We start from the raw sequence: 27,835 nt of genomic DNA, 5'->3' as shown, positions 1-27,835 counted from the left end.
TGGCATGTCCAAAATTTAGGGGATTTTGGCAGGGGTTTGCCGATGCCATTTCCACGGTTTTAAATACGAGGGTGGCACTGAGTCCAGAGGTGCCGATTTTTGGGGTGTTGCAGGATCCGGGAATCCAGGAGGAGAAAGAGGCAGATGTTCTGGACTTTGCTTCCCTGGTAGCCCGGAGGCGCATATTACTAGCATGGAGGGAGTTCAAGTCCCTGAAATCGGTGACCTGGCTTTCAGACATGGCTGGCTTCCTCTGTCTGGAGAAAATTAAGTTCACCATGAGAGGGTCTCTGTTAGGGTTCGCACGGAGGTGGCAACCATTCGTCGACCTCCTCGCAGAGAATTAATCGTCAGGAGAAGGGGGAGGGGGGGTTAGGTTAGCATAGATTAGGGGGTTAAATGATGGTAGGACCTGAGGGAGTGGGCGGTGGTATTTGCACTTTGTTAATATTTTCCTTGTTATGTACATAGTTGATTTTGTTGTTGTTACAATGCCAAAGAAAAACTTCAATAAAATGTTTGTTAAAAAAAAAGAACCCTGGAATTGGCATCCGCCGCACACAGATGCCATCAATGATTTAAAGCGCTCCTTAGGACCAGCCCCCGCTTTATAAGTTCACGACCCTGACTTGCTCTATGCCAGAGAAGTAGCAATCTCCGACAAAACACTATCAGCAGCACTCCGACAGGAACAACATGACCGATTAGGACCAGTGGCCTATGCTTCCAGAGTTTTAGACCCCGTAGAACAGGGATTTACCGCCTGTGAACGACACCTGCTTGCAGTCTTTTGGGCAGTTCAGTATTTCGCATATATTACAGTCCTCAAGCCAGTCACTATTCTCACCGAGCTAACCCCCACTCAGCTTTTGTTAGACGGCAGATTAAAGGACGGTTCAGTTCGCCAGGTCAGAGCAGCTCGTTGGACACTATTACTACAAGGAAGGGACATCTCTGTGAAACGTACCAAGACCCACACATTTTTAGCCAACAATTTGCAATATACAGGGACCCCACATGGGTACCAGATCATTACAGCCAAACAGTACAAAGGCCCCTTTATCCCCAAGTCACTACAGCCATGTGCAGGCAACGGGAAACCAGGGCGCGATTCTCCGAAACGGAGAGAAACAGTCGACGCCGGAGTGAAACCCGGAGTGTTTCACTCTGGCGTCGCAAGCCATCCTCGCCCCCTAATCTCTCCACCCCCCCCCCCCCCCCCCCCCCCCCCCCCCCCAGGGGCTAGGAGTGGCGTTACGCGAATCTCAGGTGCCGGGCTTTGACACTTGCGTCAAAGCGGCGCGCCGAGAATGACGCGGCCGGCGGCGCCTAAGTGACGTCAGCCACGCATGCGCAGGTTGGCCGGCTCCAACGCGCACATGCGCGGTTGCCGTCTTCCCCTCCGCTGCCCCGCAAGACATGGCGGCTTGATCTTGCTGGGCGGCGGAGGGAAAAGTGTGCGTTTCTTAGAGACGCCGGCCCGACGATCAGTGGGCAGCGATCGCGGGCCCGACATCTGATGAGCACACCCGTGGTGCTCGATCCTCTCTCCGCCCCCTACAGGCCCCACACTTACCTGTCGCGCGATGTTCACGCCGGTGGGAAAAATGGCGAGCGGCGATGCTCCGAGCGGCGTGTCGCAAAACGCGACATGCCATTTTGGGGGATGGGAGAATGGCGGGGGATGCCAGGGCGGCGTGGCGTGATTTGCTCGGCCCTCCTGCGATTCTCCCCCTCGGCGTGGGGAGCGGAGAATCGCGGCCCTGGGGCGGGGTTCTCTGACGCCCCCCGCCAGGTCGGAGAATCAGCGGGGTGGGGGGGGGGGGCGGTGTGAATCCCGCCCACGCAGTCTGCCGAATGCTCAGGCGCCGGAGGTTTGGCGGGGGCGGGAATCGCGCCGTGCCGGTCGGCGGGCTCCCCCAGCGATTCTCCGGCCCGCGATGGGCCAAAGTCCCACCCGTTCTATGCATGTCCCGCTGGCGTAAATTGGAGGTTGTCCCTTACTGGTGGGACCTGGTGGCGCGGGCGGGCTCCGGGGTCCTCGGGGGGGGGGGGGGCGCGGGGCGATCTGGCCCCGGGGGGTTCCCCCATGGTGGCCTGGACCGCGATCGGGGCCTACCGATCCGCGGGCGGGCCTATGCCGTGGGGCACTCTTTCCCTCCGCACCTACCGCTGTCAACCTCCGCCACGGCCGGTGTGGAGAAGAACTCCTCTGCACATGCACTGGGATGACGCCAGCACATGCTGGCACTCCCACGCATGCGCCAACTCCCGCCGGCCGGCGGAGGCCCTTCGTCGGCGGTTGGCGTGGCGCCAAGCCCTTCCGCACTGGCTGGCACGGCGCCAAACACTCCAATGCCGGCCTAGCACCTGAAGGTGTGGAGGATTCCGCACCTTCGGGGCGGCCCGACACCGGAGTGGTTCACGCCACTCCTCGGCGTTGGAGTGGCCCGCCCCGCTGGTGCACGGAGAATACAGAATGTAATGACAATATTTGGCATTAAACAGAAGTTCCACATATCATACCATCCCCAGTCTCGCGGTACAGTAGAGCGCATGAACCGCACTTTAAAAAAGATGATTAGGAAGACAGTGTAGCAGAACAACACCACTTGGGACGCAGTACTTCCCTTCACCCTCATGTTCATTAGAAACACGGTTTCCAGTTCCACAGGTTGCACCCCCGACACGCTCATGACAGGGAGACTCATGAAAGGCATTGAATATTTATTCGGCCTCGATTTGGCAAACCCAGCAGTAACTGCTCTCACCCACGAAAAAGCAGTGCAACAGGTCAGAGAAAACATTAAAGCAGCACAACTGGCTGCTGCTGTCTGACTAGGCGCTAGGAAAAGGCAGATTAAAGCCAGCTTTGACGAAAGGATCACCCATAGAATACACAGTCGGCCAGCAAGTTATGATCTCGCTGTACAATCCAAACTCCTTCCTAGCCCCTAAATTCGCAGGCCCCTACTCCATTTCTGACAAAGAAAGCCCTGCCGTTTACAAAATAGTGCACCTAATGGTAAGACTGGTTGGTTCCACATCAACCAACTCAAAGCCTACGGCCCAACGTAACCACGCCCACCACGTCACCTTGGCAATGGGAGATGATGATACCCCGCCCACTGAAGAAGACACCCCTCCCCGATCCAACCACTCCGCCCTCATGACGACACCTCTCCCTTAACCCCGCCCATACATGCAGTCTTTGCACTTGAACTAGACTCGGACGATGACTTCCTGGATTTGACTAGTAACCTTGGTGACTTACTGATCTCTCTGAATTCAGCTATCCCAGCCCCCAGAGTAATGACTTGGTTCAATTAGGCCCCATGCCTGACTGGAGCCCCCCAGCGACTTAACCGCCCTCCCCTCACAGCATTGCTTCCACTTCCAGGACCTCAGATCATGACTACTGTCTGACACGCCACAACCCCGATCCCCCACTATGGCACCGTGACCCCTGTCGCCGATTGGTACGATTGATGGATCAGACAATTCACAGGCCCATGTGGTAAACATCAAAGTAACGGTATGAACCTGCAGATGCGAGTCTGGCAGCCAGGAGGTACAGATGATTCAGACAATGAGCCTCTTCTGGGAAATGATTTAATGGAACAATTGATGTACGCAAATATCTGAGGTGTCCAGATGATGACAAGTGGACGCCTACTAAGAATTAAGGTGTCCAATTTCTGATGGAGCCTGCCCGCCCTCTGCTGCTTCTTCTTTTTCCTCACCTCTCTTTTTGACGCATGGTTTCAATTCATGTCGGCCCGATACCACATCGCTCAAGAATTTCTTTGTACAGTTGAACACACGACCTGTGAGCACAGGCTTGCTATCCCCATGCAGAAAGGATTCACACGAATATAAACTCTTCCCCTCCGTCATGGTCACCCAGGTGGGGAGACACGGCACTAATCCCCGCCGTACCTGAGGACTCCAAAAACTGGTCAAGTAAAGCTCGGGTAGTGGAGAAACGGCATTTCCCCCGCCCGACATGGGAACACACCCTTTCGTGACGCACAGTGGCCCATAGACATCCCATGTAACCCTCAAATTTGCTGGAATGGTTTCCTGCACAATTCATTGCCTTGGGCAGGTCCTAATCTTCACGTCCAACTTGCTATTCCCTCTGTTTGGTTGTCGGATCAAGAATGTGTTCCACAATGCTCCACACTTTAAACCCTTTTCTCTTCCACCTTTCTCCAGACCCCTTCGGTCACTCCCACCTACTATTTACACGTTAGTCACAACGATTGCTGATTACTGCAGCTATACACGGAATCCCTCTCTGCCCCTGGGACGAAACTTTATAAAGCTGGCCACCCTAAAATTCAGCTAGTTAAGCAAAGCCTCAACCTCCCATGGTTGTGATTTAAGATGGAGACTGGTCGAAGAAAATATCCACCCACTCCAAACATCGACCACACAAACTGTGAGATACTCGAACACTGACTTCTGCACTTTGGATTTGCATTTCTGGTCTCTCTCCAAAATGCATTATTGAAAAAAAAATGGGGGAGTCAAACATGGTGACAATCATAAAGGGTAATTGGAATTAAGAGAGAAAGATCAATAAACATGTGGGAGTCAATATTAGGGGTATTACGGTACGCAGGTTGATGCTGTAAGACCATTGGTGTGGGAGGTACCTGAGACAGCAAGATCATTGGTGAAGCCTGCCTGCTGGTTCCGCCCAGTAAGGCGGAGTATCCCCAGCTGCTGCATTCTGTACCTGCGCTGCTGGGGGAAACATCTAGTCCAATAAAGCCTTCAATTGTCATCCAATCTCGCTTCTGGAGTCATTGATCGAGCATCAAAACACAGATGTTAACCAAAAATAATAACACAATACTATGCTTGATTCCCTAGGAACAAACGGAAAAAGACAAAAGACAGACGACATACGGAATGAATTCAGGATCCCTACTCTACACACTGATCATCGCTGGACTTACTGAAATCCGTGAGCAACAACGTACAAACTTACTCCATGCTGGACACCTGTGGTTCATTCTATCAAGTGCAGAGGAATGTGAGGACGGGACATTATGGGTAAAACCAACAGAAGCATCCTATTTGGGTGTAATAATCAAAAGGCAACGTACAAAAGACCCAACGGGAACACATCTACATCTTGCATCAGCACAAATGGAAAACGGGATTGGTGGGAACTTACGGATGAAAGCTGCCACGAAATTGGATGTTTAAAGAGAAGCTCAGGGAACACATTAGGAATCGGACAAAACTGCCATGGGACACCAACTAAAGGTAACTTAGTAATGCACACAATTAGATTAGGACAGAAGCCAGCCCCAAACACCACCACCACCCCACAGATCACCTCTAGTCAGGACACCACCCAGCAACAGTTCGAGATCAAGACCAAAACCCCAACCTGGTGGGAAAACTTTGAAAAAATGGAACCTGCTCTCCTACGTAGTCAAGACCCTCCTCCTGATTGCAGTAATATATATTGTCATCCTCACATTCCAACTCCGTAAATGGAAGGCAAAAACCTCCCACCTTCAGATCTACATGGTCCAAGCTGTCCTATTCGGAATTCAATAAAAACCAAGGTATCCTAGGAATGTCAATTTATAAGCGAATGTACCAACTGCTGCTGAAATGAGCCATTTATGTTTTCTTTAGTTACAAGGATAAGTAGAATGAATGAGGTGATGCTGCTTTAAATCCTGTGTTGTAAATAAAGTTATTTAATGTGTGAGCAAGCAGCATGAGTGTAGGTTAGCTTAGAGGTTAGTTAGAAATGAGATGTTGGTATGAATTTAATTTAAAGATAAAATAATAATTAGCAATGTAATTAATTTTGAGAAACTGTATGTAATAGTAATGAATTAGGTAAACTGTGCAATGAATTTTAGAGTAGAGTAGGACCTGAACTGACAGGTGGCCGGCACAATAAGATAGACATGGGCTCGAGTCTGTGATCCACCACGCTTTGCGTTCAGGATCAAGAGGATGGATATGTGGCCATCTAAAATGGCCGCCCACAAAGGATAATGGGAATTGTGGTCAAGTCAGGACACAGACAGTGCACAGCCCGTGTGTATTGAGCAAAGGAAAACGAGACTGAAATGAAACATGCACCTGTTAAAGGTCAATCATCAATTTCCCCAGGACAATAGACTCAAATTAAGGAATAGCAACAGTAGCAGACTCCCTGATGCCACCTCCCCCTATTTGGAAAGGCATATGTATCTGGAACAATAATGACTAAGACCCGCCCAGCGATGAAGGAACCCATCCCTAATTGGCCGGTATCGATCAGTGTGATTGAGACCCCATCGATCCATTGGATCCTGAGTTAGGATCGCCCAAAAGGGCGCGGAGGAGAAGAAGGATAAGAGGCCCTGCCCACTAGAGATCAGCATCTTTTGGGACCGGCCTGTGCCCACACCAACTGCAGCATAACAACCAGCCAAGTTCAAGACCTGCGATCACTATCTGAGAGAGACGAGCCGCAGCTGAGACAAACCTGATGATTTCCAGCCGAAACACGTGGGGACTCAGATAAAGGCCTTATCTACCAGCACAGAGCCGGTCATCCAGAAGTTAAGTAAAGGTCATCTTAGTTGATAGGTGTAGTTTAATACGTAGACGTATGTATCATTGCACAGAGAGATAAGTCTTGTGTTCAATAATAAACTCTCTTTTGAACTAACATACTGGTTGTGTGGTCATTTGGTCAATACAAGAAACATACTCGCTGCTTGTGGTTTGATAATAAAGTGACAACACAGTGGAGGGTGAGGGACAGGGAGAGTTTCTGTGTCTGGGTGTCCTTGTGGGTTTGGGGAGGGTTTTTTTAGACTTGTGAGGACAGAGCAGGGATTGTGGGTTTAAAGACTGAAGGTGGGCTCGGTCAGAGTGTTTGGATCAGAGGTTAAGCTCTGAAAATATTTAAGCTTTTAGTGACCTTAAACTCAATTGTTTTGATTTAAAGTGAACCTGGACCCTGCTGAGGGTTGCAGACCCTCAGCAGCACGTCAGCACTGAGCTGGTCATCATGACCAGTGAAATTAGCAGCAGCACCAAGTTTCTGAGCTGCCTGTATCACTACGAATAGATCAATTGTCCATCACGATTCCTGCACTCGGTTACCAGCCTGTTCCAATTTTAACCCCATGATGTTTGAAAGCACTGGAGGGTGTGGAGAACAGGGGGTATAAAACATGAACGAGGTGAAGGGGTACAAACATCCCCAGTATAAATATTGAAAAATAATTAATAATAAATGTTAACAGGAAGTGTGTGTGTGGATGTGTGATTTTTAATATTTTATCTAGAGTTGGTTAACAGGCTGATTGATGTGGATCATCTACAGCTTCTGTTTCTTACCTCCACGATAAAGATGGAAGGATTTGTGAGTTGCGTCAACAGCAACAGCTATTGGTCCGATGGAATGCACTGCGTCTTTTAAAGCTTTTTCAGTTTGACCAACTGATCTGTAGCCATTGATTCTGGCAGCAATTTTATTTCTCTGAAATTTGCATTGTAAATTACTCTAAGAGTTAAAGAAAATGTGAAAAGTTAAAAGTTCATGAATACAATGTGATGTTTCTCGAAGTTCCAATGATATCTTTACAGGATCTTTAACACCCCCTTGGTTATTAAAAATGATACCGTGCTTCAGACATTGAAGACATGTCTTTTGTTCCCATGTTTAAATGAAAACGGGACAATGTGGTAAATATTGAAGAATCTCCTTCTTGCCTTCTGGTGGGAAGATTTTGGTCAAAGTGTGTCCTTCAGTTACCTTCTCATCAATGCTGCATTTAGTGCTGCTCCAGGAACACAGGGTGGGATTTAAAATCCTACCCCGCTCCAGGAACACAGGGTGGGATTTAAAATCCTACCCCCCTTTCCTCCCCTCCCCCCTCTCCCTCCCCCCTCTGCCCCCCTCCCCCTCCTTCTCCCCACACCCTGCATTGAGTTTGTTGTTAGGAGTCGGGGTATATTTCATCAAACCAGATGTTGCCGGGTGTGGATTGCAACCATAGAGAGAGGGAGAGATAGTCCCTTCCTGAAAGGTGATTCTCTCTCCCTCCCTCAGGCTGGTTAGACGATGACATTTGTGGATACCTGGGAGCAGCTTCCTCAGGGGAGAATTGATCCAAAGCAGGATGTCAGCCTCCATTCTATTTGGACTGGGCTCTGCTGTCGAATACCATATGAGGAAGATACTGACCAGCCGAATCCCCCAGTCCCGCCAAGGGTGACCCCCGGTTTACCATTCCCGCTAATGGTGACCCCCCCAGGATTTCCCAGTCCGGCCAATGGTGACCTGCTCGGATCGCCCAGTCCCACCAATAGTGACCCCCGGTTACCCATTCCCGTTAATGGTGACCCCCCCGGATTTCCCAGTCCCACCAATGATGACCTGCCCGGATCTCCCGCCGTCCCGCCAATAGTGACCCCCCGGATCTTCCAGTCCCGTCAATAGTGACCCCCCCGATCTCCCAGTCCCGCCAATAGTGACCCCCCGATCTCCCAGTCCCGCCAATAGTGACCCCCCCCCCCGGATTTCCCAGTCCAGCCAATGGTAACCTGCCCGGATCTCCCAGTCCCAACAATAGTGACCCCCGGATCTCCCATTCCCGCTAATGGTGACCCCCCCCGGATTTCCCATCCCGCTAATGGTGACCTGCCCGGATCTCCCAGTCCTGCCAATGGTGACAACCCCGGATCTCCCAGTCCCGTCAATAGTGACACCCCCCCCCCCCCCCCCCCCCCGGGCTCCCAGTCCTGCCAATGGTGACCCCCCCGGATCTCCCAGTCCCACCAATGGTGACACCCTGGATCTCCCAGTCCTGCCAATAATGACCCCCTCAGATCTCCCAGTCCCACCAATGCTGACTCTTCCTAATCTCCTAGTCCTGCCAATAATGACCCCCCCGGAACATCCAGTCCCGCCAATGGTGACCCCCCCCCCCCCGGATTTCCCAGTCCCGCCAATGGTGACCCCCCCCCGGATCTCCCAGTCCTGCCAATGGTGACGCCCTGTATCTCCCAGACCCGCCAATAATGACTCCCTTGGATCATCCAGCCCGGCCAATGATGACCCATCCTGGCCAGAGAGGGGGGGGGAGGGGGGGGGGGGGGGGGGGGGGCCTCTGGTCCAGAAAAGCATGCTCATTGCATCTGGCGAATTCGGAACCACATTTATAAGAGATTTACCTGACCAGTGTATGGATAAGTTTTTTCAGAGTTGATGCCATTTTCCTTCACGTAATGAAACGCTTTCCAGAGAGTTCCACCATTACATCCATCATTTCCACTGTCACAATCAACCAGGTTCTGCTCACTCAGGGAAATCAGTTGTCCATGTCTCTTAGCCCACTGTCCTTCGATGGCACCGGTCGCGCTGAAAGCCCAGCAAGAACCACAGTTTCCCTGGAAATGACAGAAATAAAATTACATTAAAAACATCCTGATGTAAATATAAGACCTTCTTTCCACTTCTTGTCGGGTGGAGTACAGATTTACACCGAGGATGTTAGTTGATCTTCTTTCTGAGGTTTCTCGGAAGCTCATGGGACCAGTGAGTGTCAGGGTTGGGAGTGCTGTGTCTGGAATCTTGCTTTTCAGACTTGAGGCATCATCCACTGCAGAATAATTTAATAAGAAAGTGCAGATAACGAGAGATATTGTAGGCCTCGTCAAAAAAAAGGAGGCATTTGTCAGAGCTAGAAGGCTGGGAACAGGCGAAGCCTGTGTGGAATAAAAGGGAAGTAGGAAGGAATTTAAGCTAGGAGTCGGGAGGGCTAAAAGGGGTCACAAAAAGTCATTGGCAAATGGGGTTAAGGAAAATCCCAAGGCTTTTTACACATACATAAAAAGCAAGAGGGTAGCCAGGGAAAGGGTTGGCCCACTGAAGGATAGGCAAGGGAATCTATGTGTGGAGCCAGAGGAAATGGGCGCGGTACTAAATGAATACTTTACATCAGTATTCACCAAAGAGAAGGAATTGGTGGATGTTGAGTCTGGAGAAGGGTGTGTAGATAGCTTGGGTCACATTGAGATCCAAAAAGACGAGGTGTTGGACGTCTTGAAAATATTAAAGTAGGTAAGTCCCCAGGGCCTGATGGGATCAACCCAGAATACTGAAGGAGGCTAGAGAGGAAATTGCTGAGGCTTTGACAGAAATCTTTGGATCCTCACTGTCTTCAGGTGATGTCCTGGAAGACTGGAGAATAGCCAATGTTGTTCCTTTGTTTAAGAAGGGTAGCAAGAATAATCCAGGGAACTACAGGAGGGTGAGCCTTATGTCAGTGGTAGACACTACCACGGACAACAGGGTCACATCTTTTTAGGTGCCCTGGGGTGGGCATCTACCTCCAGAGCAAAGTTTTCACGTTGATGAACCAAATGAAGGCACACAGTGGCACATCATGTTGCCCCCATTTGGGTCCCAGTACAGGTGATGGGCACATGGAGTTGGATACTGGGGCGGCAGTGTCCATGTTGGCCCAGAGCACCTTTGACTGTATACAACAGGTCCTAACTTGGACTTTTACAGCTACAGCAGCTGGTTTGGCCACAGCAGCTGGTTTGGCCACAGCAGCTGGTTTGGCCACAGCAGCTGGTTTGGCCACAGCAGCTGGTTTGGCCACAGCAGCTGGTTTGGCCACAGCAGCTGGTTTGGCCACAGCAGCTGGTTTGGCCACAGCAGCTGGTTTGACCACAGCAGCTGGTTTGACCACAGCAGCTGGTTTGGCCACAGCAGCTGGTTTGGCCACAGCAGCTGGTTTGGCCACAGCAGCTGGTTTGGCCACAGCAGCTGGTTTGGCCACAGCAGCTGGTTTGGCCACAGCAGCTCATTTGGCCACAGCAGCTGGTTTGGCCACAGCAGCTGGTTTGGCCACAGCAGCTGGTTTGGCCACAGCAGCTGGTTTGGCCACAGCAGCTGGTTTGGCCACAGCAGCTCATTTGGCCACAGCAGCTGGTTTGGCCACAGCAGCTGGTTTGGCCACAGCAGCTCATTTGGCCACAGTAGCTGGTTTGACCACAGCAGCTGGTTTGGCCACAGCAGCTCATTTGGCCACAGCAGCTCGTTTGGCCACAGCAGCTGGTTTGGCCACAGCAGCTGGTTTGACCACAGCAGCTGGTTTGGCCACAGCAGTTTGTTTGGCCACAGCAGCTGGTTTGGCCACAGCAGCTGGTTTGGCCACAGCAGCTGGTTTGGCCACAGTAGCTGGTTTGGCCACAGCAGCTGGTTTGGCCACAGCAGCTGGTTTGGCCACAGTAGCTGGTTTGGCCACAGCAGCTGGTTTGGCCACAGCAGCTGGTTTGGCCAGAGCAGCTGGTTTGGCCACAGCAGCTGGTTTGGCCACAGAAGCTCATTTGGCCACAGAAGCTCATTTGGCCACAGCAGCTGGTTTGACCACAGCAGCTGGTTTGGCCACAGTAGCTGGTTTGGCCACAGCAGCTGGTTTGGCCACAGAAGCTCATTTGGCCACAGCAGCTGGTTTGGCCACAGCAGTTTGTTTGGCCACAGCAGCTGGTTTGGCCACAGAAGCTCATTTGGCCACAGCAGCTGGTTTGGCCACAGTAGCTGGTTTGGCCACAGCAGCTGGTTTGGCCACAGCAGCTGGTTTGGCCACAGAAGCTCATTTGGCCACAGCAGCTGGTTTGGCCACAGCAGCTGGTTTGGCCACAGCAGCTGGTTTGACCACAGCAGCTGGTTTGGCCACAGCAGCTGGTTTGGCCACAGCAGCTGGTTTGACCACAGCAGCTGGTTTGGCCAGAGCAGCTGGTTTGGCCACAGCAGCTGGTTTGGCCACAGCAGCTGGTTTGGCCACAGCAGTTTGTTTGGCCACAGCAGCTGGTTTGGCCACAGCAGCTGGTTTGGCCACAGCAGTTTGTTTGGCCACAGCAGCTGGTTTGGCCACAGCAGCTGGTTTGGCCACAGCAGCTGGTTTGGCCACAGTAGCTGGTTTGGCCACAGCAGTTTGTTTGGCCACAGCAGCTGGTTTGGCCACAGCAGCTGGTTTGGCCACAGCAGCTGGTTTGGCCACAGCAGCTGGTTTGGCCACAGCAGCTGGTTTGACCACAGCAGCTGGTTTGGCCACAGTAGCTGGTTTGGCCACAGCAGCTGGTTTGGCCACAGCAGCTGGTTTGGCCAGAGCAGCTGGTTTGGCCAGAGCAGCTGGTTTGGCCACAGCAGCTGGTTTGGCCACAGAAGCTGGTTTGGCCACAGCAGCTGGTTTGGCCACAGCAGCTGGTTTGGCCACAGAAGCTCATTTGGCCACAGCAGCTGGTTTGGCCACAGCAGCTGGTTTGGCCACAGAAGCTCATTTGGCCACAGCAGCTGGTTTGGCCACAGCAGCTGGTTTGGCCGCAGCAGCTGGTTTGGCCACAGCAGCTGGTTTGGCCACAGCAGCTGGTTTGGCCAGAGCAGCTGGTTTGGCCAGAGCAGCTGGTTTGGCCACAGCAGCTGGTTTGGCCACAGCAGCTGGTTTGGCCACAGAAGCTCATTTGGCCACAGCAGCTGGTTTGGCCACAGCAGCTGGTTTGCTGATAAATAGATTTGCTGATAAAATAGCAAAAGAATGGGCTGTCAAATAGCAGCCACAACTACAAGCAGCTGCAGTTGAAATTCCATCCACCATAACAGAACCAAGTTAAAACAGGCACAGGAGCAAGCCTCGCGACAGGAGCATCGCTCTTGGCTAAAAGTGTTGCTATTAGAACAAACATCAAATCTGGATCCACCCAGATACCCGAGCAGTATACCCCAGATGTCTGTTCTTGCCTCTGTGTCACCTTGCCCATGGCAGGGTCATGTGGGCAAAGGAGGGATGACACATGCCAATGGCTAAAGGATTTAAATACATGCTGGTGATAGTGGACAGAATAATAATAATAACGTATTGTCACAAGTAGGCTCCAATGAAGTTACTGTGCAAAGCCCCTAGTCACCACATTGCGGCACCTGTTCAGGGACGCTTGTACGGGAATTGAACCCGCGCTGCTGGCATTGTTCTGTATTAGAAGCCAGCTGTTTAGCTCACTGTGCTAAACCAGCTGGTTGACATGTTTTCATAGTGGGTAGAGGCTTTTCCAACCAAAAGAGATGATGCTAGAACAGTAGTCAATATTCTGTTAAAGGAAATATTACCTAGATTTGGGATACCAATGGGTATTAACAGTGACAGGGGAACTCATTTCACTAGCAAATTGGCCAAAGCCCTAAAAGAAGCCATGGGATTTGATTGGAAATTGGATATATATTATCAGCCGCAAACCTCAGGAATGGTGGATAGGGCGAATGGAATAATCAAAACTGCAGTAACAACAAAAGTGTGTCAACAAAAGGGGCTGCTATGGCCAGATGCCATACGTACAGTAATATATGCCCTAAGAAATTAGAAAAATCGCAACATGGACTAAGCCCCGCATGAGATATTAATGGGACGCCCCAAGACAACTGGATCTAAACCCCCAATGACTCCAGCGGCAGTAGCCTTAATATGGACAGATGAGGCATCACTAAAATATGCCCAGGCCATATGCGAAACCGCTGAAAAAGAAACATGAAAAGGTGCGTCAGGCTCAGATGCAACCAAAAGAGGGAAATACACCTTTAAACCTGGAGATATGTGAAAGCATTAAACAAAGATTTTTTTCTCCTAGGTGGAAAGGACCCTACCAATGCTGCTAACAACCTGAACAGCCATTAAAGTAAATGAAAAGTCAGATGGGATCCACGCAACTCGGTGTAAATTACATCATACGGAACTTTGAGAGTACTAGCGAAACGCTGACCTGAAGAGAATGACGGCACTGTTGTTCTTATGTATTATCATATTAATCCAACATCATGTCGAGGGTAAGTTGCATACTAACACCTTAATATACATGTCTCACTCGTATGCAGAGAGGGTAAATAAATCCAGTTGTTGGGTTTGTACACAAATTCCCAGATGCTCGGGGGAGGGCATCCCTGTGCGACCTAACCCATTCACCAGTAAAGTGATAGCAGAATGGGCCCTAAGACGAAATAGTACAGGAAGTAGTGAAGATACACAGAATATGTTAGATTGGAGATCAGCTGGATATGATATGGATCGGTTTGAGGGATGGTGGTGGCCTAGGTTTAATCTAACACGTCAACCGTCCTGTTTGAACCTTCCCAATTACACTGGAGTCCCAAAAGGAAGTATATGCTTTAAGAAACATAAAACATATGGACCCACTCAGTCGGCATGAGTCAGTGTGATCAGACCTTGAATTGACAACCCCCTATATTTCACCTGACAACTAAAGGATTATTTATCTTTGATTGGTCAGGAGTTGAAAATCAAACAGTAGAGGCTCCTGGGAAGGGAATACAATTAGAATATTGATGGCTGATGGCAAAGGAAACCTGACCGCATATAACGGTACGTATTTTATCTGTGGCCGTAAGGCATACCCTTGGTTACCAGAAAATTGGGAAGGCTCCTTCTATTTGGGACATGTAGTCCCTTTTGTGCATCACGTTCAGCAATTGCAGGACCATCTCCATCACAGGACGACACAAAGTATTTTATCATGGGCACAAATGCTGGGAATAATGATACCACCATTATGAATAGCCACTAATGCATACGAACTACGCGAACTACGAGACATCCTTGAGCAGGTAGATAATAATACTGCAGAAGCTGCTAGCCAGATAGAAACTGAGGTCTTAGAGTCATAGAATTTACAGTGCAAAATGAGGCCACTTGGTCCATCAAGTCTGCACCAGCTCTTGGAAAGAGCGCCCTACCCAACCCTGGTTGCTATAAGGTTGCCCTGCAGAATAGAATGGCCCTTGATTTCTTGTCAGCTGCAAAGGGACTTGTGCCGTTGTTGGAAGTGACTGTTGCACGGACATCCCTGATAACTCAGAGAAAATTGATAATCTGGTGGATCATATTCATAGAGAGGTAACAAGGTACATAAAAATTAGGGATTGGACTTTGGCTTTGGGTGGTTAGGATCGTTAGGACAGAGGATTGTGTTCTGGATTATAATCGGCATTATAATCTTGGTGTCGTATGGTTACTGTTTAAATGTTGCGTAAGATATTTTATTGTACGAACATGGGAACAGCCCTAACCACATTGCCTCCTTGGTACCAGCCTCATATCACACAGGGAACTGTCATACACTTGTTCCCCTTACATTATAACCCACCCTTCTCTATGGAGGACACGATAAGGTATTAAAAGGTGTTGATCAAAAGATCAACAAGGAGGGAACTATGGAAAGGAAATTCATGAGTTGCCTACTTCGAAGCATGCTGGGAATATTGTCTATATTTTGAAACAGTTTTTGAACAAAACTAAGTAGGTCAGGTAACGTAAACAAAATACTGCTTATTATTTTGGACTTGGCCTTATTATGATAATATGTGTTCTTCCGAAGGACAACAAAATGCGTACTCGAGTTGTTTTTAAACCAAGGGCAAATATCTGTATTTCGTCTTGCGTATGTTCCAAGGTGTTATCTCTTTTCAGTTGTTTATTTCACACTATAAATATAATGGTTTTAACTGTATAATTCAGAGTACTGTGGAATGGCTACTTAGCCAGACTATGGGCCTCTTCACAAATATTTGTGTCAAATAAATTTCCTGAATCGAAGCCTCGAAGAATTTGTCTATATTATAATTTCCATGACACTCACACAATAACTCCGTGCCTGACCAAACCAATACACATGAAGAAGTGCAACGAGCAAACAGGAGAGGCATTCTCGAGTACAATGGGCGCGATTCTCCGCAAATGCGGCGAATCGTAAAGGCTGCCGTGAAACTGGCCGTGTTTCACGGCAGCCTCCGCGCCCCCTCCCGGGACCCGATTCTCCCCCCCGGGCAGGGCTAGCAGCGGGGCCCCGTGAACCACGGCATCGCGGCCTTAGCGACCGTCGCTAAGTCCGCGCGCCAAGCGTCAGCCGTGCATGCGCGGGGCCATCATCTCTCTCGGCCGCCCCGCGGACTGATCCTGCGGGCAGCGGAGGGAGAAAGAGTGCGTCCGTTACGGACGCACTGCCCGCGATCAGTGCCCACCGATTGCGGGCCCATGCCCCCCTTGGCACGGCCATGGTACTGCCGTGCCAATCGAAGCCCTGGATGCCCAGAACGGGCATATTGCGGCCGTTTTTGCGATGGCAGCAAGCAGGTGTGTTTGCTGCCGTAAAAACAGCCGTAAAGGCCTGGGAACTCGGCCCATCGGCCTGGGGAGAATCGCTGTTCGCTGTAAAAAATGGCGAGCAGCGATTCGTGTTGTGGGGCGGCCGTGGGGGGGGGGGGGGTGGAGAATGGCGGGAGGGCGTGAAAAATGTCGGGGACGCCCTCCCGCTATTCTCCGACCCGTCGTGGGCAGCGGAGAATCGTGCCCAATGAATCTAAAACTTAAGCTGACCCTCATAACTTCAACATTTTTCAGAACCTTGCGCTTTAATCATGAGAAGGATCACTTGGAACTTTTACCTGGTTTTGCACTGGAGTAACCCAATTGCGAGTACGCCAATCGATATTTTCAACTTGCAGATCATCATTAGTTTCTGCATCTTCATCAAATACAACATTATCTACATCATCTTCATCACCTTCATCAAATTCTTCTTCAGCCAAGTTAATAGCTTTGTCTGGGCGGAATCCATTCATGTGTTCATTGATCTCTTTCGTGGTCTAGAAAGGTAAATGCAGGGATATTCAGTGATGAATTTATTCATGTTTAATGGAGAATGTGCACGACAAGGATGGATAACCTCACAGAGCCACATTCTCATCAATTCACTGAGTTTTGCAAAAAGAGAGATTAAAATATCAAGCAGCACTGATACTCCACACTCCTGCCTAATGTTTGACTACAATAAAGATATTCAGGAAAATGGTCCATCCATTTCTGCACACTCCAAGATAAAGGTGGGTGCAGATCCTGAAGGTGATAAAGTATCTCTCTGGTCTAGGTTGCAACAAGCAAAATGACAGCAGTTATTTTCATGTGCTTCATTATGTGTGAAACAATTTGAGAATCTTCTGGTAAAATCTTCCAGAGCACTTTCACATTGAGGAGAGTGGGTAAGGTCCCCCATAATCGCTGAGTTTATTGGTGATTAAGTGAACCATCCCGATCAGGATTCCATCACCAGCCTGGTCTTAATTGCCTGCTCACAGCTCAGGCTGCAGTTGGGCTAGAATTAGCCTCGGGACCCTTGGACGTAGAGAAGAAAGTTGGGCAGCGTTCCCATTTCTGACCACAATGGAAAGTAGCTGTTTTGATGCTGTCCATGGTCGAATATCCTGCCCACATGAATTGTTGACTTTCACACATCAAGCCTGAGAAAACAAAGGGTGTCCATTGACCAATCTCTAATCAGTTATTGCCTCTTTTGGGGGGAGGTGTGCCATTTTGAACTCATAGTGGTTAGCACAGTTGCTTCTCAGCTCCAGGGTCCCAGGTTCAATTCCCGACTGGGTCACTGTCTGTGCAGAGTCTACATGTTGTCCCCGTGTCTGCGTGGGTTTCCTCTGGGTGCTCCGCTTTCCTCCCACAGTCCAAAGATGTGCGGGTTGGGTGGATTGGCCATGCTAAATTGCCCTTAGTGTCCAAAAAATGTTAAGTGGGGTTAATGGGTTATGGGGACAGGGATAGGGTAGATACGTGGGCTTCAGTAGGATGCACTTTGTTAGGGCCTGTGCAGACTCGATGGGCCGAATGTCCTTCTTCTGCACTGTAAATTGTATGAATTCTGTGATTCACATTCCAATTTGTTTCTCATCAATTTTCCCCTCATTTGAATGACAAGATGTGACACTGGAGTTGAAATTGCCATTGATCCCAGTGTTGGGTTTTAGTCCCTCACTGCGGGGATATTAGGGCCATGGAAAGTTAATGCAGCTGGTGTGTTGAACACTGTCAACACTCTGTCATCATTTTTAAATTGTCACTTGGATTACTGCAGGTGAACCCATCCCATGATTTATATTCAGAAAGTACAGCAGACACACGAGCAGTCCAGCATATGGTGCTGGCTGTCTGACAAGAGCAAATATAATGGTCAGGATTCTCTCAGCCCGGGGCCGGGCTGTAGAATCCCCGTGACCAGCGCGAATCGCGCTACGCCCCCCCGACGTCACCCATTGGTGCCGACGTTGCGGCCCCCCCGCCGATTTTCGGCCTGAGATGGGCCGAGCAGCCGACGTTAAAAAGCTGAGTCCAGCCGGCACCGTGCACACCTGCTCTCAGCCGGCGGGAACTCGGCCTGGAAGGGTCGGGCGGCGGCCTGTGGGGGGGGGGGAGGGCGATCCGATCCCGGCGGGGGCCTCCGAAGTGGCCTGGTCCGCGATCGGGGCCCACTGATCGGCGGTCCGGCTTCTCTGGCTCGGGGCCTCCTTTCTTCCACGCCGGCCCTGCGCCATGTTGCGTCATGAAGGGAGCATTGAAGGGAGCAACTGCGCATGTGCGAGTTGGCGCCGGTGCCACTGCGCATGCGCGGACCCCGCATCGCACAGTTGACGCCGGGATCAGCAACTTTAGTGGTGTGAACTTCTCCAGTGCTGTGATGGCCCCCAGTAGGGGCCAGAATTGCTGATCCTGAGGGCGTGTCGACGCCGTCGAGAAATGCGACGGCATTTCCGACGGCATTAACACTTAGCCTCAGGATCACAGAATCGCGCCCAATAAATTTAGATATTAAAATCAAAAGGAAATTCTGTTTTGACAGAAGCATAAATTGGAAGAGAGGTTAGATTATCTGTTATCATGAGGTGCCGTGTTATCATTAACCAATCACATCTCATTCAGTAATAGCACCACAATAACTGGTATCTAATTATTTCCAGACTAGACATCTTGTACCCACCAGGTCTCCAAACTGGTTCATTCCCACAGTAAATGTATGTTTCCCCATTGAGTACTCCAGATTGTGCTGTTCGATGTATTTCACATTGTCCTCCCATATCATTCTCCTGTAGGTCTCTTCTTCCTGAATAAAAACATGAAGGCAGTCAGATTCTAGCATCTTTCATTAGTAAAATTATACGTTTGCTTTAAAACTCCCTGTGCAAAAGCATTTTGCAGTCGGATTTCCATCCTCTCAGCCCTTTCAGAGCAGTTACACTCAATCCCTTTCTCATATACAAACAAAGATAAAGCGGATTAAACTCTCACTCAGAGAGATCCACACTGAAAGTTATCACCGTTGATAGTTCAACATAACGAGGATGATGTCTGCAAGCTGCATTTTTGGTTTCGATGGTAACTAACAGGTGCCGAGTGGAACCCCAGTGAACTGAATTCCACCAATGGGATCCTCCAGGTGAACTGAATTCCACCAATAGGATCACCCCAGTCAACTGAATTCCACTAATAGGATCACACCAGTCAACTGAATTCACCAATGGGATCACCCCAGTGAACTGGGGCGGAATTCTCCGACCCCCCACCGGGTCGAAGAATCGGGCATGAATCCCGCCCCGCCGTCTCCCGAAGTCTCCGGCACCAGAGATTCGGCGGGGGTGGGAATCACACCTCGCCTGTCGGTGGGCCCCACCCTGGCGACTCTCCGGCCCACGATGGGCCGAAGCCCCGCTGCTGTCATGCTGGTCCTGCCGGCGGGAATCAAACCACCTACCTTACAGGTGGGACCAGGCGGCACGGGCGCGCTCGGGGTCCGGGGGGGGGGGGGGGGGGGGGTGGCGAGGCGAGGGGCGATCTGGCCCCGGGGGGGTGTCCCCACGGTGGCTTGGCCCATGATCGGGGCCCACCGATCGGCGGGCGGGCCTATGCCATGGGGGCACTCTTTTTCTTCCGCGTTCGCCATAGTCTTCATGATGGCGGACGGGGAAGTGACCCCCTCCCCTGCGCATGCGCAGGGATGACATCAGCAGCCGCTGACGCTCCGGTGCATGCGCTGACTTACGCCGGCCGGCGAAGTCCCTTCGGCCCCGGCTGGCGTGGCACCATAGGCCTTTCCGCCGGCCGACGCAATGCCACCCACTCCGGCGGGGGCCTAGCCCCTCAAGGTTAGGGCTTGGCTCCTAAAGGTGCAGAGAAATCTGCACCTTTGGGGCGGCCCGACGCCGGAGTGGTTCACACCACTCCATCCCGCCGGAACTCCCCGCCCCGCCGGGTAGTGGAGAATCTCAGCCCTAAATTCCACCAATAGGATCTCCCCAGTTAACTAAATTCCACCAATGGGATCACCCTAGTGAACTGAATTCCACCCATGGGATCTCCGCCGTGAACTGAATTCCACCAGTTGGATCCCCATGGTGAACTGAATTCCACCAATGGGATCTCCCCAGTCAACTGAATTCCACCAATGGAATCTCCCCATTGAACTGAATTCCACCAATAGGATCACCCCAGTCAACTGAATTCCACCAATAGAATCACCCTAGTGAACTGAATTCCACCAATGGGACCCCCCCTCCCCTCCCCAATCTAAGTGGGGAGCAGGCATTAATAACCAGTGGGTTAATTTTTCCCATTTTTCGTCAAAGCATGGTTTTGGGCAGGAAAAGTGGCGATTAGCCCAGGCTTGGCAAGCGGATTTTTGCCGCATACTTTTAGCCATGTTTTTTCACTGGAAATCAAACCACATCCATGGCGGGCAGCCTCTGATTTTCTCATCCCGCCCTCAGCTTTCAATCAATGGAGCGCTCCACATAAGTACATGAATTCCACCAATGGGATCCTCCAGGTGAACTACTCCCCAGCTACTACTTCATGGTCCAACACAGACAGCAGGGTGGTGGCAGACAACAGGCTGCCTCCATTTCCACTGTGGATCCTGGGGATAAACCAGGTCCTAGTGGCAGGGTTAGATAGGTGAAGAAGTACTAGCTGCACAGCCTGGGAACGGGTGTTAGACACGTTTAGATAGCAACCATTTATTTTAATGAGCACCCACTCTGCAACTGAAATAAATCTCACTTTAGCAACCATTCTATGTCTCCCTGATCTCATAAGATCTCTTCCTGAAGAGCCGCTGAGATAACTGTCTCCACGTTCCACATGAGGCTGGATGCTCTCTGCAGAGCCTCCTCAACCTGCCCTCTGAAAGGCTGCAAGCTTATTGGTTGGTGTTCTCTCAAAGTGACAGGACACATCAGTCATGCCAGTTTCTCCGTGGTAGTGAGGATGTCCCCCACAAAGTTCCGAGGCTACCACTCAAACCAATCATTGTGAATGTCTGATCTCAGCACATGGAGCCCAGCGGCCAGACCCTTGTGAAAAGTGTGCATCTGCCTGGAGTGATACTGGACCTCAGGGCCACACCTAACCAAAGAGAAGATTAGTTCGGGAGAGATTAAACTGACGCTGGGCAATGAGAGTATGCGAGCTGTCTTCAGCCAGACAAGAGTCAGACATTTGCATGAGCCCTTTGAAGAAAAATGCTAGTCTCTGTTGTAATGATATGTAGAGTAAGAAGTCTTACAACACCAGGTTAAAGTCCAACAGGTTTGTTTCAAATCACTAGCTTTTGGAGCACTGCTCCTTCCTTAGGCGAATGAAGAGGTATGTTCCAGAAACATACATATAGACAAAGTCAAAGATGCCAGACAATGCTTAGAATGCAAGCATTTACAGGTAATTAAGTCTTTACAGATCCAGAGATAGGGGTAACCCCAGATTAAAGAGTTGCGAATTGTCTCAAACCAGACAGTTGGTAGGATTTCACAAGCCCAGGCCAGATGGTGGGGGATGAATGTAATGCAAAATGGATCCATCCTTGATGGAGATGGGTGTGTCCAAGAATGCAACTGATGGACTTCCGGTGGCGGCTATGAAGGAGTAGGTCCCACCTTTAGTGGCTCCTGCTCGGGTCGGACTTTTGGACCTATTCCCCTGGTTTTCTGTCAGACTTGATTCCGTAAATTGATGGTGGAGGCAATTGTGAAGTGGATTCCTACATCAGTGCATGGAGAGGTGGACCAGAAGTGCTCGCAAAGGAAGAAATAGGCGAACAGAGAAGGCTAGGGCTGAAGCTGCAGCGGGGGAAAGAATGGCGGATGATCATCGACGACCCAGCAGTTGACTGAGCAGCTGATGCAATTCATACAGGAGGGCTTCGCCAAGCAGAAACAGGAATGCTTGTCCCGATCAAGGAATCGATTGTGCGGCTGGAACTTAGACTGGATGCTCAAGATCAGGCGATCCAGAAAGTAGGAGAAGGCGCTGGCTGAGCAGGAGGAACATCAAGCAGCAGTGGAGTTGGAGGTGGGGATGCTGAGAGACGAGCAGAAAAGGCTCCTGGAGAAGGTGGAGGACCTAGAGGATAGGTCCCACCGGCAGAACTTGAGAATCGTTGGTCTCCCGGAGGGGTCCGAAGGAACGGACGCTGGGGCATACATAGCTGGCATGTTCGAGAAGCTACTGGGGGATGGGACGTTTTCCCAACTCTTGGAGATGGACAGGGCTCACAGAGCGTTCGTGAGGAAGCCACATGTGAGGGACTCCCCGAGGGCAATGGTGGTGATATTCCACAGATACCTGGACAAGGAGCGTATTTTACAGTGGGCCAGGCAGACATGGAGTTGTAAATGAGAGAATAGCATCCTGCGTATCTACCAGGATCTGAGTGCGGATGTGGCCAGGAGAAGAGCAGGGTTCAACCAGGGTTCAAGAAAAAGGTTAAGTTTGGGCTGCTATGTCCTGCCCGTCTTTGGGTCACATATGAGGAGCAACATTTTTATTTTGAGTCGCCCTAGGAAGCGATGGACTTCGCTAGAAGGAAAGGGTTGGTGGCGGACTGAGGTCTTTGAACTTTGCTGCAGTGCTCATGTTTAAAAAAGTTTCTTGTTTTTCGGATGTTAATTGTATTGGCTTTGGTATTGATTTGGGGCCTGTTGCAGAGCTGAGTGAGTTAAAGTTTGCATTTGCACTGATGGGGGATGGAAGTGTGAATGTTAGATGTCGGATCTTCTGTTTGAATTCTTTTTTTCGTGTTTCTTCCGGGCAATTGTGTTGGGATTGTTTTTCTTTTGCATATGTGTGTCCTAGCGGGGGAGGGGGGGAACAATAGGTGGGAGAATGTCTGATGCCATGGGCGGGGGTCACCTAGCTAGCTGGGCGGGCTAGCTCACGGAAGCGCAGTGGGGGGGGTGAACAGGTGTTATGCTTATTGAAGGGGTTGTTTTACATAGGGCTGTTGCTAGGCGGGGAGGGGGAAAGGTTCTGCTGACGGGGGAGGGAGTTTTTCTGTGGGACTAAAAGGAGGTCGGGGTGGAGGCTGCCTGGGTGTGGGCTGGTGGATGTGTGGGGCGCGGGCTGGAGGCTAGCCCAAGAAAGGTGATGACTGATCGGCGAGGGGGGGAGGGGGCGTGCGATAAGCCCCCCAACCAGGCTGGTCACATGGAACATAAGAGGGCTAAATGGGCCGGTAAAGAGGGCATACGTAGTCGTACATTTGAGGGGATTGAAGGCGGACGTGGTAATGTTATAGGAGATGCACCTTAGAGTAACTGATCAGATTAGATTAAGGAAGGGATGGGTCGGACAGGTTTTCCCACTTGGGGCTGGACTCTAAGACTAGAGGGGTCGCGATCCTGATTAACAAGCGAGTGTCATTCAAGGCGGGAAGAATAGTTGCGGATGTGGGAGGCCGTTACATTATGGTTAGTGGGAAGCTGGAGGGGCTGCTGGTGGTACTCGTGAATGTGTACGCGCCAAATTGGGATGATGTAGAGTTTCTAAAGAGGATGTTGGGGAAGATCCCGGACCTGGATTCGCACAAGTTGGTCATGGGTGTGGAACTTTAACGCAGTCATTGACCCTGGGCTAGACCGGTCGAGCTCAAGGACAGGCAGGGTGCCAGCAATGGCAAAGGAGCTAAAGGGGTTTATGGAGCAAATAGAGGGGGTGGATCCATGGAGATTTGGACGGCAGAGAGTGAAGGAATTCTCCTTCTACTCACATGTGCATAAAGTGTACTCCCGGATTGACTTTTTTATTCTGAACAGGTCTTTACTGATGGGGGTAATGGACACTGGGTATTCAGCGATCATGATCTCGGACCATGCCCCGCACTGGGCCGACCTACAGGTTAGCAAGGAGAGTAGCCAGTGCCCGCACTGGAGGCTGGACGTGGGACTTTTAGTGGATGAAGAGCTGTGTGGGCGGCTGAGGAAATGTATTCAGAACTACCTGGAAGTCAACGATACGGGTGAACATAGAACATAGAACAGTACAGCACAGAACAGGCCCTTCGGCCCTCTATGTTGTGCCGAGCCATGATCACCCTACTCAAACCCACGTATCCACCCTATACCCGTAACCCAACAACTCCCCCCTTAACCTTACTTTTTCGGACACTACGGGCAATTTAGCCTGGCCAATCCACCTAACCCGCACATCTTTGGACTGTGGGAGGAAACCGGAGCACCCGGAGGAAACCCACGCACACACGGGGAGGACGTGCAGACTCCGCACAGACAGGGACCCAGCCGGGAATCGAACCTGGGACCCTGGAGCTGTGAAGCATTTATGCTAACCACCATGCTACCGTGCTGCGGCATGTGGTCAGCGGCGGTGGTCTGGGAGGCATTGAAGGCAGCGGTCAGAGGGGAGCTGATCTCGATACAGGCACACAGGGAGAAGGGAGACAAAGCAGAGATGGACCAACTGATAAAGGAGATACTGCAGTTCGACAGGAGGTATGCGGAGACCCCAGAGGCAGGGGTTCGAAGGGAGCGACGGAGGTTACAGGTCGTGTTTGTCTTGTTAACTACAGGGAAGGCAGCTACTGAGGAAGGCGAGGGGAGCGATTTATGAATATGGAGAGAAGGTCAGCAGAATGCTCGGGCAGCAGCTCAGAAAGAGGGAGGCAGCCAGGGAGATTGGAAAGTAAGGGACGGGGATGGGAACCTGGTTGGAGATTCAGCAGGGGTTAATAAGGCGTTTAAGGAGTTTTACAGCAGGCTGTATGAGTCGGAACCCCCAGCTGGGCCGGAGGGGATGAGGCAATTCTTAGAGGGGCTGAGGTTCCTGAAGGTGGATGAAGGGTTGGTAGAAGGTCTGGGGGCCCCGATTGGGTTGGAGGAAATAGCAGATGGGCTGAAGGCCATGCAGTCGGGTAAAGCCCCGGGGCCAGACGGGTATCCAGTGGGGTTTTATAAAAAGTTCTCTGGGATATTGGGGTAGCTGTTGATGTGGACATTTAATGAGGCAAGGGAGAGAAGGGGGCTTCCCCCGACGATGTCACAGGCCATTATATCATTGATCCTGAAGTGGGACAAGGACCCGGAGCTATGCTGGTCCTCCAGACCGATCTCCCTACTAAATATAGACGCCAAACTGTTGGCCAAAATCTTGTCCTCTAGGATTGAAGACTGCGTTCCAGACGTGATTGGGGAGGACCAGACGGGATTCGTTAAGGGTAGGCAGTTGGCGGTAAACATAAGAAGATTGCTGAATGTGATCATGATGCCCCCAGAGGGTAGGGCCGTGGAGGTAGTGGTCGCAATGGATCGAGAGAAGGCATTTGATCGGGTGGAATGGGAATATCTATGCGAGGTACTGGGGCGGTTTAGATTTGGGCGGGGCTTCATTGACTGGGTCAGACTGCTGCATCAGGCTCCCATGGCTCCCATATGAATAAATAGGTCAACATCGGACTATTTCAGGCTGCACCGGAGGACGAGACAGGGATGCCCCCTCTTCCCACTGCTGTTTGCGCTGGCCAGAGAGCTGCTGGCAATTCCATTGAGAGCCTCAGGGGGCTGGAAGGGGCTGGTCCGGGGGGGAATGGAACACAGAGTCTTGCTATACACAGATGACCTGCTCCTATATGTTTCGGACCCACTAGAAGGGATTAAAGAAATTATGAGGATTCTGGGGGAATTTGGCCGGTTTTCGGGTTATAAATTGAACATGGGGAAAAGTGAGATGTTCGCGATCCAGGCAAGGGGGCAGGAGAGGCGATTTGGGTGCTGTATGTATAGTGTCCGGAGTTTAAAGGGTTAACAAGGTGATCTTCATGTCTGTCAACACTAGATGGCACCATAGAGTAGTCGAATATATATCCTGTACCTAGCAGAGTTCTGATGTGGAGATGCCGGCGTTGGACTGGGGTGAGCACAGTAAAAAGTCTTAAAACGCAAGGTTAAAGTTCAACAGGTTTGTTTCAAATTACTAGCTTTCGGAGCACTGCTGCTTCCTCAGACGACTGAAGAGGTTGGTTCAAGAAACATATATATAGACAAAGTCAAAGATGCAAGATGATACTTTGAATGCGAGACTTCATTTATGGGATCTGAGCATCGTTGGTTAGGCCAGTATTTCTTGCCCATCCATAGTTGCCCATCACAAGGTGGTAATGAGTTGCCTTCTTGAACTGCTGCAACCCTTTAGTTGAGTACAGCCACTGTGCTGTTAGGGAGGGAGTTCCAGGATTTTGCCCGAGGGACAGTGAAGGAATGGCATTATATTTCCCAGACAGGGTGGTGAGTGACTTGGAGAGGAACCTCCAGGTGGTGTGGTTCCCATGTATCTGCTGCTCTTATCCTTCTACATGGTAGTGGTCATGGGTTTGGAAGGTATGTGCTCGCCCTCTAGGAGAATGATGCAGGGAAAACATGGAACATGGAACTCAGCGAATAGGAAGTCAGTGCACAAAGGGTTAGTTGCCCTGTTTACTGAACACCCACCCAACTCCTAGCCCAGGTTTCCTTTCCCAGAGTCCCTAGGAAGGCAGAGGCCCAGCAGCTGAAGATTCCAGCCTCAGGATGGTCACTTAAACTTGATCACTGTGAATAGACTAGTGCAATAATTTTCAGACTCAGGATCGCGAAGGTCGGCTGGTGTGGGTCCCAAAGGATAGCCGGTTGGTAAAAATGGGTCCCAGGCAAAAGGTTTGAAAGAAATGTGAATTGTTGTCATGCCTCTCTACTAGAGTTAACATGCTCAGTGAAGAACCACGCCATCGGGAACTCGGCCAGATTTTCATGGAGAATAGCGGGGGTGGGGGGAGGGCCTCTGTTAATGGCCCCCGAGCAGCGCCACGCAGTACGCGCACGAGAGACTCTCGAGCGATTCTAACATTGCCTGACAAAGTACAGAAAGAAGAGCTAGTTGCTGTGATATCTGAGCATTTAAAATTGCCTGGGACACAGTCAGAATCATTGGAAATAGCGAGAATTCAATTACAGGTAAAGCAGCTTGAACCGGAAAAAGAATTAAAGCAGCTTGCATTCAAAATGAGGGGAATAGAAAAGGAGAGAGAGGAAAGGGAAAAAGAAAGAACAGCCCCAGCAGAACAAAAAGCGTGAGCAAGGGAGGTACCAGTACCAGCCTCCCCGAACAGGCGCCGGAATGTGGCGACTAGGGGCTTTTCACAGTAACTTCATTTGAAGCCGACTTGTGACAATAAGCAATTTTTGTTTTCATTCAAAAGGAGAAAGAGGAAAGTAAAAAAGAAAGAATAGCCCTAGCCGAACAAAAAGCGAGAGAAAGGGAGGTACAGATCAGAGAAAAAGGAAAGGAGAGCGAGAAAAAAGAAAAAGAGAGAGACTTTGAACTTCAGAAACTGGCCATGAAGTGTGAACATTAGTTAAAATTGGCGGAGGTAAAGAGAAAAGTACAGTCTGAGGATAGCGATGAAGATAGTGAGAAAGAGCAAGAGCTTTTCAGTTGAAGGATTGGTGGGGATCTATTTAAATATGTCCAAGCATTGCCAAGGTTTGATGAGAAGGATGGAGAAGCCTTTTTCATTTCATTTGAGAAGGTGGATAAGCAAATGAAATGGTCACAGGACATGTGGGTATTGCTGATTCAAACAAAGTTGGTAGGTAGAGCGAGTGAAGTGTTTGCATCACTATCAG

General features: G+C 50.5%; 1 protein-coding gene across 3 annotated transcripts in view; it reads right to left on the bottom strand.

The window, feature by feature from the left end:
- The window catches only part of LOC119953323 (procathepsin L-like), a 73,776-nt gene that overhangs the window by 15,550 nt on the left and 30,391 nt on the right, over window positions 1-27,835 (bottom strand). For all 3 annotated transcript variants that reach the window (XM_038777483.1, XM_038777481.1, XM_038777482.1), the window contains 4 exons: window positions 18,874-18,996; window positions 16,496-16,696; window positions 9,211-9,426; window positions 7,372-7,537 (listed from right to left, as the gene is read on the bottom strand). In XM_038777483.1, the coding sequence (XP_038633411.1) occupies window positions 7,372-7,537; window positions 9,211-9,426; window positions 16,496-16,696; window positions 18,874-18,996 (706 nt within the window). The remainder of the gene's footprint in view (window positions 1-7,371; window positions 7,538-9,210; window positions 9,427-16,495; window positions 16,697-18,873; window positions 18,997-27,835) is intronic.

Source organism: Scyliorhinus canicula, chromosome 18 (assembly GCF_902713615.1).
Source record: "Scyliorhinus canicula chromosome 18, sScyCan1.1, whole genome shotgun sequence".
Lineage (NCBI taxonomy): Eukaryota > Metazoa > Chordata > Chondrichthyes > Carcharhiniformes > Scyliorhinidae > Scyliorhinus > Scyliorhinus canicula.
This window is presented reverse-complemented; position numbering and strand designations above follow the sequence as displayed.